The sequence below is a fragment of the Clinocottus analis genome, unplaced genomic scaffold, assembly GCF_023055335.1.
Source record: "Clinocottus analis isolate CAN_PGR_092001 unplaced genomic scaffold, fCliAna1.0.p SCAF_18, whole genome shotgun sequence".
Lineage (NCBI taxonomy): Eukaryota > Metazoa > Chordata > Actinopteri > Perciformes > Cottidae > Clinocottus > Clinocottus analis.
This window is the reverse complement of record NW_027175909.1, coordinates 13015906-13027673: the sequence shown is the minus strand read 5'-3', so window position 1 is coordinate 13027673 and position 11768 is coordinate 13015906. Positions and strand designations below refer to the sequence as shown.

At 42.7% G+C, this 11768-nt stretch overlaps 1 protein-coding gene across 1 annotated transcript; it reads left to right on the top strand.

Moving 5' to 3' along the window:
* Nucleotides 1-10: 10 nt before the first annotated feature.
* mettl4 (methyltransferase 4, N6-adenosine) lies at nt 11-7768 on the top strand. The gene is made up of 8 exons (XM_068582044.1): nt 11-412; nt 1266-1331; nt 1572-1932; nt 2211-2280; nt 2934-3108; nt 3206-3312; nt 3403-3494; nt 7075-7768. The coding sequence occupies exons 1-8, from the start codon at nt 185-187 to the stop codon at nt 7326-7328; spliced, it is 1353 nt and encodes a 450-aa protein (XP_068438145.1). The 5' UTR covers nt 11-184; the 3' UTR covers nt 7329-7768.
* Nucleotides 7769-11768: the final 4000 nt, after the last annotated feature.

Sequence of the window (11768 nt, the reverse complement as noted above, 5' to 3'; positions counted from 1 at the left end):
AAACGAAACAGCAACAACGCGCTTAACCTGTGGCATCGTTTACCGGAAAATCGATGAAGTTTGCTCACCTTATTACGTTGGGTGTGGCACGGCTGCTGAATCGAAACTGAAGCAAGCTAACGAGCTACCTAGCTACATGGAATTGCTGTGACGTTAGCTAGTTTGAACCGATTGGATCCTCACAATGTCCGCGGTGGTTCGGGACACGTGGGGCTGGGTTTTGGATGCACGCGCACTCATTGATCAGGGGTATTCGCGTTGCATCCAGCTGAGAGATAACAAGTCACACTTGAAGTGTCGCTTCAAAAGGCGATGCTTTCAGGTGTTAAAAAGCCATTACACTGTGAGCGCCAGTGCTGCTGTGGATGAAGGACACACGGATATGTTGCATAAAACAGACAAACCATCAAAGGTAAACCAGGGGTTCACAGACATTACTTCACAGCGACAAATGCGGGCCCTGTTAATGTATTCAGGTGTGCACACACTGTGTGATGTTGGAAGACATGTGATTTGTCTAGACTAACAAAAAATACATTTGCAAAGGGACTCTTGGGTCCCTTTGATATGTTAAGCAAGTACCTGAAACTATGCAGTCTCATAGATGAATGAATTGACAACTTACATAAAGCCACAGGGCTATGCATATATTAGTTTAACCCCCCTGACTTCCTGAATTACAGCCAGCAGGAAGTCTATGCTATTAGAGCACCAGCAGTGACTCCATAAATGGAGGCCCTCTTAGTAATAAGGGTTTATTATTCGAGATAACCAAATGAAGTGGTTTATTCTGGTGTTCTGCTATTTTAACGTTTTTTCATTTGCTATGTGTGTTTTATTTCCTTAATAAGACATCGGGATGTTTAGATTTTGGAATAAACCCGTCTACTAGAGACTGTTATCCTCGCATAAGAGTATAATATGTTACACTTGTGTCATGCAATATAAATTGTCTTTAGATTTGCTGAGGAAAAAAAGGATTACCAAAAGCTAAAACCAGTGGAGTTTTGATTCCTGCAGATATATATTTTTTGACTATTATTTTTCAACAACAAAAACTTGTATTTTAAGGAGTTATTTATTGATTATTTTCATAAATCAGACACATTTTGTACAATTTTCTTGATTTGTAATTATATTTTTTGTTTACTAAATGTTTTCTCTATGCAAAAATGTTACGCAGGAGAAGAAACACATCCATGAATGAACATCTACTACCCGTGAAACAAAAATATGTAATTATTTCATATCAATTTGACTTCCAGAAAAGGAAACGAAAACATTGTGAACTCAACCAGGGGGAACTTGATTCACAGGCTTTCCATGAGAAGGTAGGTTTAATCTCGTTCTCTTCTTGCTGCATGTCGTCTTTGGAAAGACTTTTGGGCCAGAGTAAGAAATATAGAGTATCTTAAAACTCTGCTTTGTCAAGTACAGTTCAGTTAAATGCAGTTAATTTCTTACCACCGCTGGTGATCACGTCACATTTTATTTCATGCTTTTCAAATACAGTCAGGCAGCACAGATCTCCTGAACGAGTATGTATGACAACGCAATGTGTGCTGATGCAGATCAGGGCTGTTGTCCTTGAGGGAACCAAGTCTCTGGTGGATTCTGCCCGATCCCTCGGATATCTCAACGGCGTGACGGACACAGAGGACGAGCCTCTTCCCTCTCAGGAGTGCAGCCTCGCTGCTCTTTGTGAAATGGCTAAAGAGCTTCCTCTAGTGGACGACGAGGAGCAGGAGCAGTGTGTGCAACCACTTGTTGCTGCAGATGGCTGTACGTCACACGTTGACTTGTTCTCTCGGGTGACAGAGAGCGAAGCGGACTGGGCTACGGTGGTCACACTGATGGGACAGGAATATGTAATTCCACCACACACGGCCTTCCTGCTGTCTGATTTCACAAGAATACAACCGCTAGTCCACTGTGAGTACAATGGTGGGAACTGAGGAATGTGTAAATATTGTTCAGGCCATCTGGAGCAGATTTGACAAAATGTCTTGCAGTTGTTGTGGTGACTTCTTTTTTGTGAGCATACAAAAAGAAATGAAAGTCATGGAATAGAAATTGGTCTTTGTGGCATAAATATGACCACCTCTTACTGAATTCACTACTGTAAATACTTATAGCATGACTCAGTGTTTTTCTCAGGAGAGAGCGTATAGTCGGACATTCTTTACTAAATCTGCTTATTTCTCACACAGTTGGAAGGAGATTTGACCTAATAGTTCTGGATCCACCGTGGGAAAACAAGTCTGTGAAAAGGAGTCGCAGGTAACTTGTGTGTGTGTGCATATAATAAAAGTACAGGAATAGGAAAAGAGGAATATTCTCTTGTTTCAGAAAACTGTGCCGAAATCGCCGGCGACGCACAGATGGCTCACAATTTCACAATCAATGTCTTTATTGAAAAAAATCACACGGTATGACAGAGTATAGATGAATGCTAGTCATCATGATAATACAAGAGCACTAGAGAAAGACAGGAGTTTACAAATCTTTTCTGTTTTACATTATAGTTTGCCAAGCATTGATTATATGGTAAGAGTATTTTCTAAATATCCACCTTGCATACTCTTATGCAAAATGGACAACAGTCTCCAGTAGACGAGTTCCTTTAAAACACCCTGATGTGGTAAATGCGGTTACAGCTGGTGCAGAAGTAAAACAACAGCATACAATTTGCTATGACAATATTTAGACTTGCGTCTTCCGTTGTAGCTTTGTCATACATGAAACAGAAATAAATAATGAAACAGCGCAATAATGCAACAAGATATTAATTAAATGCTTGAACTTTATAACCTGATCCTCAACACAATAATGCCTTTTGTCAGTACTTTTATGTGTTGTTTCAGAATCAGAGAGAAGGATATAGTTGTTAAATGTACAACTCGTAACATTTTGAATCTATTTCCTCAATGAAGGTACAGTGCTCTGCCCTCGTCCCAGCTGAAACGCCTCCCGATACCAACACTGGCGTCCCCGAACTGTTTAGTGGTCACCTGGGTCACCAACCGGCCCAGCCACCTGCGTTTTGTCCGGGATGAGCTGTATCCACACTGGGGGGTAGAAGTGTTGGCCGAATGGTTCTGGGTCAAGGTACACACACTTTGAATATATATACAGCTCTCAATCGTGAAGACTTACTGGTGGAATTCCAGATGTTTTAACTCTTTTTTATACCCTCCCCACGCAGGTGACCACATCTGGACAGTTTGTGTTTCCACTAGATTCACATCATAAGAAGCCATATGAGGTGCTGGTGCTGGGCCGATATCGTTCCACTGCGGATAACGCCACGAGGTGCAACGCGGCGGACTCATCGTGTCCCTCTTCATACTGTTATTTGTGCGACGACAATTTAATGGAAGGTATTTGTTTCGCCACTTTCAGCTCTTCAGTGACATCAGAGGTTCCTGTGGAGGACCAACGTTTGATTGTCAGCGTCCCGTCAGCTCTCCACTCCCAGAAGCCCTCACTCTCGGGTAAACAGAAGAGCAATGGTTAGCAGTACAGTTTCATACCACCAGAGGGCAATGCTGCAACATCTAAGACTGTTATCTTGCTTTACAGCCTCGGTGATAAGCCCAACATCGTGCTGATATTTAAAATGCATCATTCAGATTTTATTATATGTCAGAGGACAACAACAGTTATTACACGCACAATTATGACTGCAGTGTGTTTTTAATGAGAAATACACACATTATGGTAATAACGTATGGATTTGTTTTTACGTTCCACTTTTTTTTCGGGTTTAACTTGAGGAGAAAAAACTTCTCAAACACAACATAATTCATGATGACAGGAGGAACAGAATCCTCAACCCGTGACAGGTTTGATTTGTCAGGGTGGAGACTTCTGCTGCTCCGATTTAATCAAATGTGTCCCATCTGCACTGATTGTGGTGTTGCAAGACTTGACTTTCAACATGGCCCCGGCTACTTAGAATCGATATAAAACCTCAACAATGAATATGCAGGGCCGGTGAATAAGAGCGGCTTGACGTCATGTCCCTCCCTCTCAGGGGAACGCGATTTATTGTGCAGTATGGAGAGCAAGAAACACACAGCCAGTGTTTGCCGAAGCTCTTTTCAGAAGCACAGAAAAGCCTCCTCTTTTAAGTGGCTGGACGTTATTACAATACGCTGATCTAAATCCTAATGACGGCGATGTGGAGCTGTGACACCAGAGAGATTATGTAGATTAAGGATACAGATTGTGTTCATGGCCGAGACTCTTTGCAGATTCAATCAAAACCGGTTTGTTTATTCTGGCTGCTTCATTTGTGGAGGTATCGTCATATTCAGAAAAAAAAAGACAAGATAGACAAATATGCTCCTGTTAAAGGGCCAGAATGAGCAGCATCTGTAACTGTGGTGTGCCTCAGTTGCATCTGTTTTAACTCCAGTTCGAGGTGAGAGACAGTGGGCGGGGCTCAAATTTGTGAGTGCAATAATTGTAAATTGCAGTGTGTCATGAAATATCCGGAGGGCTTGACCCAACTGTTGCACAGCTGCCAATGAAGGCAGAACAGCTTATTTATTTAACTATTTGACAAGATAATTCAACACCTCTGAGAATGAAAGGTGGATTTTCTTTCTTCTTTTGTTCTCTCCTGCAATAGATTACGCAACTGCTAGAAATGCCAAAGGTCTCAAGACATTTGGCATTAATTAACCTGAGTTCTCTGACTTTCATCTCGAGCCACCGTCCCTGTGATTCTGCTGCACTTCTTTGTTGAGTGTGTCAGATCTGTAAGAGCCAGTGGCAGCGTCCATGGTGTGAAGCGACAGCCCTCAAGTCTGCAGTGTTGAGAAACCCTGACCCACTTCTCCTCCCCGATGGGGCTCCTATTGCTGACATTTGTGGTTGCTATGGAAAGATATGGGGCACCATTACACGACATCATGTCTTTGCCAGATGGTCAAGCTGCAGGAAAAAAAAAAGTGTTTGCACGAGACAAGACGTGTGTTTTTCAAAATTAATTATGGCTCCCTGCAAGTTTAGAAATTGTGAAAAAGGAAGTCCCTTCCCAACTGGACATTATAATCACGGGTTATATATCTGTACATTTTCCCCATGCACACTACCACTTATGTATTGGACAGCCCTGCTCTAGTAGAAGAGTTTATTCCAAAACCTGAGCATCAATTTGTCATATCACAAAGAAATAAAACACACAAAATTAAACTTTAAAATAGCAGAACCACCTGCTTCTTCTGGTTATCTTAGATTTACGACTTTCTTCCTTGAGAAATTTCTCTAGTTCCGGAGTCAAGAGTTGTCTGAGCCAAGAGGAGATCTAATCTCACTGGTAGAGTTTTGCATCCTGCTAGCATTCACAGGAGGTTTGAACTTAACTATTGCATACCGTCTATGGCTCTTTCCCCTGAGGTTGTTCTGCTTTAGGTAAGTCCCAGGCCCTCAAAGGTCCGTTACTTTGTCTTTATAAGGCATTTAGTTTCCTTACTCTGAGACTAATTGAAACTCAGTTAAAGGCGAGGACATTTACATCGAGAGATTCACATGAAATGGCATGTTTTCTAACAATGCAAACACACGTAAAGGATCGGGACTCGAACCCCGGACCCCCTGACTTGGGCCGTAAAGCGACAGTGCAGCCACTTCATCAATCTCCATCATGTCATCATTTTGCTGCTAACGATCATGGGATGCTAAGTTTAAAGACACTCCAGTGCTCACTAGAGCTGAAGAAGAGGTGGTAATCCTCAACTATAGTGACTTCTTTCACTAGAGAGTCATTTCATCATTTATTAACATAAATTATATCAATTAGAGTAGCTTTAAAGGCTTAGCTATAAGGCGGATAACCCTTGTGGCACACAACAAGACCCTGTGGGACTCCACATTTGTGCTGAAGACGTTGAATATAAAAACCTACTCAAAAACAGGAGAAGACTGAGATTTTAAGGAACAACATAAAATCTATGGCATCGTCTATCACATCCAACCATAAGGGAAGGCAAAAATATCTAGGAGTGAATATGTTTCTTGTCCAGGAGTTTAGCTGTGAAATGTCCTTCTTTGCTTTAAACCTCTCTCCGCAGAAGTTTCCTACGTTGTCCCATTTCAGAGTTAAGTTGATAATTGGACCTTTTATTCTCAGTTCAACTTGGAGAGCTGAGTCACCGGTTGAGGTTGAATTAGTCGGAGAGCTGCATGTTTGGCCTTTTCTCTCTGTGGCTCTGTCTCTCTGACGTGCAAAGGAAGAGACTCCACATTGTGCAGGTCGGATCGGTTTGGGGATCAGGCTTTTGGGCTCATTAACTCCCTGAGTGTTGGCTGAGGCGAGTGTCAGGGTGGTTTGAGCATGCACAAGAGCAGACAGAGTAGCACGGCGGAGGTGAAAACGTATCTGTCAGGTGTACCGCTCCTGAAATATCATCTCTTATAGACTCAAGGTCACTGCCACATAGAAAGATGTATGCTGTGCTGTGAAGGAGCTGGGCGGTTGCCAGTGCGGTCCTCTGCCTATTACAGAGTAACAAGCAAAGGGGCCACCAGAAGAAATGGGAGCAGTGGAGTAATCTTACAGGCTGAATTCAAGTCTTTCAGGGCAACTCCACCAGGAAACCAGAAAAAGAATCTGCACTGACATTCATTCATTCATTGGAAGTGATTCAATGAATTGATGGCGTGTGTTCGGGCCAGGGATTATTCAGCCCTTTTTAGATCCTCCAAATACACACAAGTATGCAGTTTGTGGAAACAAAGGGCCACCCAAGTCAAAAGCTAGTTTTGAAAAGAACAGCATCAATTAAGAAGGCTTTAACCAGAGAGGGCAGTAAAACACAGCTTAAAACAGCAAACTCAAGGCATGCAGAACTTGTTTGTTGAGTCTCTGTGAAATTCACTGTTGCCATGTGTAGTCTGCAGTTTGCACTTCATAAAAACATTCTAACATGACAGGGCACACACACACAGACACATACACACACACACACGAGGAGGAACAGAAGGTCAATAAGGACCTTGTTTTTGCCCCGGAGAGAGATGAACCAGTCACAAAGATTCCTCTTCCCCGTGTCTGTCTTTCTGTAGAGGTGTTGAAGCCCCACGTCGGAGCTGAAGCCAAGTGCTTGGAGCTGTTCGCCCGAAGTCTTCAACCTGGATGGACCAGCTGGGGCAACGAAGTGCTCAAATTTCAGCACACGAGCTATTTCACTCTGACGCCGACGGACGACGGAGCGGACGTCCCTGAAGGCGACGCCACAGACAAATCCGCAGTCACAGCGGGGTCGAGCTCACCTGGAGAACCCTCTCCTCCCCGCCGCTGTGCCACCACGGTGGACTAATGGCCGGCCATCAACAGCTGTCCACATGTGAATTTCAGTGTGTTCTCAATTAAGATTCAATGCCAGAATAGTTCTATACCAGTTCCTTTTGATCTGACTTCTCGTGCTTGTGGGACCTTTGATTTGTTTTAGGGAGGGAGGCAGGGCGGGGGGTCTGGGTACATTTTTAAGGTAGCGAATCACAGGGTTGGTGATGCATTTGGAGAGATGAAAGTGCATTTCTGTGCAGCTATGTTTTTAACTTCCCACACTGCATTCAGATAAACAACACTCAGGGTATATTTTTTTGAGTAATCTTTGGCGCAATATGTGTCTTAAGGATGATCAAAGTATTTCTATTTTTACTCATTTCATGCTCTTTTGAACTGAATTTTAAAAATGTTTCCCATTCCTAATGAAAGAAACTGTTTCATATTGAATACATTCGCTTGTAGCGGTCCTTCTCCAGAACTTTTGTATTAAAGTTTTCACACTAAGCGCATGCAGCTGCATCACCTTAATGACGCCCAGTTACATAATGTGTCCGTGAGTTTTCCTGGTTTCCGCTGAAAGACGCACTCCCTCTGTGTCACACATCTAACCGTCAGCGTAGCCATTAACCTACCCTTTCCTCTTGGACGGGGCCTCTAATGAGTCTGTAGTCTCCAGAGAGAGGAGAGGTGGCTGTCTTAAAAGCAGATGAGAATGAGTTACGACCGCAGCAGCACAGTACACATCACAGCTAATGAAGCCAGAGTGTGACTCCAACAGGGTCGTTTACACATTAGCTTGTCAGGATCTTTCAGTCTCTCCAAGACACACACACACACACACACACACACACACACACTAGGCAATACATATATTTCTCCGTATCAGAAATCAAAGTTATTTACAGATTTCCTACCATTAAACTCAAAGCAACAGTGATAATGAAGTTTTCAAAGCTTTATAATTGAGACCAGCATTGACTAAATGAACATGAAGCTGTATAGAAGACTTGAAACTAGAGATTAAGACACATGAATCACATGAGAAGTAGGATCATTTTCTCATAGACTTCTATACAACCAGAGGAGCTGTCCTCTCATGGCCAGTAGAGAGAATGCAAGTTCAAGGTACTTCAAGATTAACCGTTGTTAAGTTTCCATTGTAAGTAAATAAACCTCAAATATATAACACGGTCCACTTTTGTGTTTTTTTCAGAGTACACAGGGGGTTTTGATCAGCAAAAATACCGTAAAAGTCGGGTTGCAAGCACCTACTACCTTCGGTGGGTGTACCCGCCGCTAGCTACCCGCCGCTAGCTACCCGCTGTAGCCAGCTAGAGCTGCTGCTAGCTCTCCACTAGCTCGCTGCTAGCTCCCCTACAACCACCACCAGGTTTTTTTAAACCACCGAAGGTAGCAGGGCTGTCCCAGCTCGACGCCCGAGTTGGGCAGCGGGGATGCGGGCAGTAGCAGCAGCGGCAGCAGCGGACAGCTAGCAACAGTGAGCAGCTAGCTAGCAGCAGCGGGGAGCTAGCAACAGTGCTAGCTTGCTACAGAGGGGACACCCACCTAAGGTAGGAGCGGCTTGTAACCCGACTTTTACGGTAATTAATGTAATTGTCACGGAGAAGATCAGCATAACTTCAGTTAAATGGCAACTTTAACCCAGGTCTATGTGAAAAAACAATAGCAGATTGAAACAGACCAACATATTTGCCTCACTTTAATGGTGAACTCACACAATCTCTCCTTATTATGAACATTTTATGTTGGCAGACATTTCACATCACTTTTGTGTCTCAATATATCGAATATTAAATAAATTACAGGTGCAAAGTCCTCCTCACTTAAACGAAGGTCTTAGGTTTCAAAATGTGAAGATTGAAAAAAATAAACTTTACTGACGTAAGTAGGAACTATGTTTTTATCTCAGCCATTCGTCACTACATACAGCTGCTGTGCTCGCATATAATGCAACGAAGGACATATCGCTCTTTCAGCCTTTCAGATTTCCAAGGTGCACAATATCCATGCGTATGGCTTAAGGATTACTAACAATTGAGAAACAACTTAACCATTCGTAGTCGAAATGAAATGTCTTTGGCGAGATGGAGGACAGGTGTTCAACAGAGCTAATCAGATCATCAAGGATTTATCGTGATTGTCTGTGTTTCCACATAACCTGAAGGCAAATTACAGAAATTCATTACTCGTCCTTGAATGTTTCTCAGAAAGTCCCTTTATGAAACACGCAATAAATAACGCACACAAAGCTGCCTTTGTGTCCATTGGCTTTTCAAAAATGACTTTCCTCCTACTGCTCTTTCAAAACCATGTTTATCGCTCACAAGCGTCACTCTTCACACTTAAGAGTTGCCATGAAGAAGTCTGCTTTCATTGAAATTGAAGAATTGCAAATTAATTGAAACTGAAAACTAACTTCATTGATAAAGTACAAAAATATGCAGGGCAATCATTACAGAATCCACCTGAACTCTACTGTAACACAGCGTCACTGTCGCAAATATCTGCTCTCTCCCTTCTCATTGCTTGCTTGTTTTTACTCAGTCATCATCTCTGACGACGCGGTCACGCTCTAAAAGCCTGCAATACGCTCCAGAGTGATGTCACCGCGGTCATCGTCTCTCTTCGAGGCGCCAGTGGATGCAGGGCGTCCTGTCAAAATCAAGATGAAGCACCACAGTGAAGACCCGGTCGTCCCTTCTTCCTCCAGCTCCCCCTTCTCCTCGTGTGAGCTTTGTTTTAAATCACAGCTGTCCTGTTTGACTTCCCTTTCAACCAGCAGCTAGGGCTTCACCTCAAATGGTCAATCAGCTGAGCAACAGTTGCTGTTGGCTTTGTGGCGAGGAGATGGAGGACTAAGAGCTGATTTATTTAGAAACCGACACAGTTCTACACTAATGTGCAGTAAGATGTCTCTTAACCTCAAATGGAAACACTAAGAACATCATTAGATCCCGCTTGAAGGCTGAAGACGCAGCCAATGAAATCAATCTCTATAAATAGTTGATATATCCGAGCGGTTATGAGATAATTCATTATGTAATAATATACATTTGTATTAAATTGTAGGACATTTCTCTTACCGTATCTTCTTTGTATCAATCTTAAAAAAACTTTACTGTCAAATACATGTATGGTGGAGTAAAAAGTGCAATATTTAAAGTAGCATAGTCACATAAGTGCAACTTTTAAATACATCCTCCGACTTTCCATTCCAGTCTCAAGTAGTAATTAACTTTAACGCGTAAAACTGGTGGAGTGTTCCTTTAAGAGTTATAACTTGCTCTCAATTAAGGTTTGGGTTGTAAGAAAAAGACGTTTTAAGATGGCGGAGAGAAGGAACGTGTCATACCTTCTTGTTTTGATCAAATCAGACACTTTGCTCGTCGTACTTAAGCGGCTGTCTTTGTGCCGTCCCTCCAGCGCGTGAGCATCACAAGAGAATAGCCTGCGTTGGCAATGGTAAACTGGCAGACATATTGCCCATGTAATCCCGGGGATATGAGAGTTGGAGAAAATGTTGCTGTAAATAGTCAGAGGCTTTGTCAACAACTCCGCTCACAGAGGGAAACAAAAGCCTTTGGTTTGCAGACAGCCGTGCAGCAAACTGGCAGCCATCACGGCTAGATCTCCCACAGGAGGCTGCAGGGGGGATGAAAGAGAGATAATTATTTCCTAAGAGGTGCCGCTTCCCATCGTCTGTCTCGATCCCTCGGCCCTGTCGTCCCGCGCTGCCTTTGCATAGCACAAGCGGCTTTGCAACAGCTACAATGAACGGACACTTCGTAGTCTCGTCAGTCGGCACTATCAGAGAGAATATGAAATCTTAAAATGAGTGTGCAGACGCAGAAACAATTCCCAAGAAATGCATTTATTAGGATCGACTCTGATGTTCATGACAGCAGCTCTATGTTGTTACATTTCTAAAGAAGAGGTTTGTGGTAGCAAGAAACATCAATATTTTTCCCGACAAGAAAGTACAGCAAAACCAGCAGTGATCTAACTAAATTAAAGTTCTAAATCCTTCAAACTTTCTTTTTGTTAGCCACGATATTACAGACACTTCTTGCTCACTAACTCAGACTTCGTTATTCATCAGCAGATATCCTAATAATATTTAATAATGGTGATTTTTTTTCTCATACAGTCCTTACAGAGGCAGCGTGGGCTTTGATTTCCTCTCTGATACACATTCAACTGATACATTTCTTCTCCTCAAAGGATTCATTTACCTCCAAATTTGAGATGAGGGGAATGAAAGCAAATGCTTTGCAGAATATCTTAAACATATTCATGAGGATGTAGATAGACTCTGGTAACATAATCTGATTCAACACAGTGCCATGTACTTTATGAAATGTTTCAAAGTCACCCAAGGGACAAGATATATCTGTCTGCCATTAAATATACATATGAAGCGAGGAGAAAGAGAGATGAGCATGTTTCG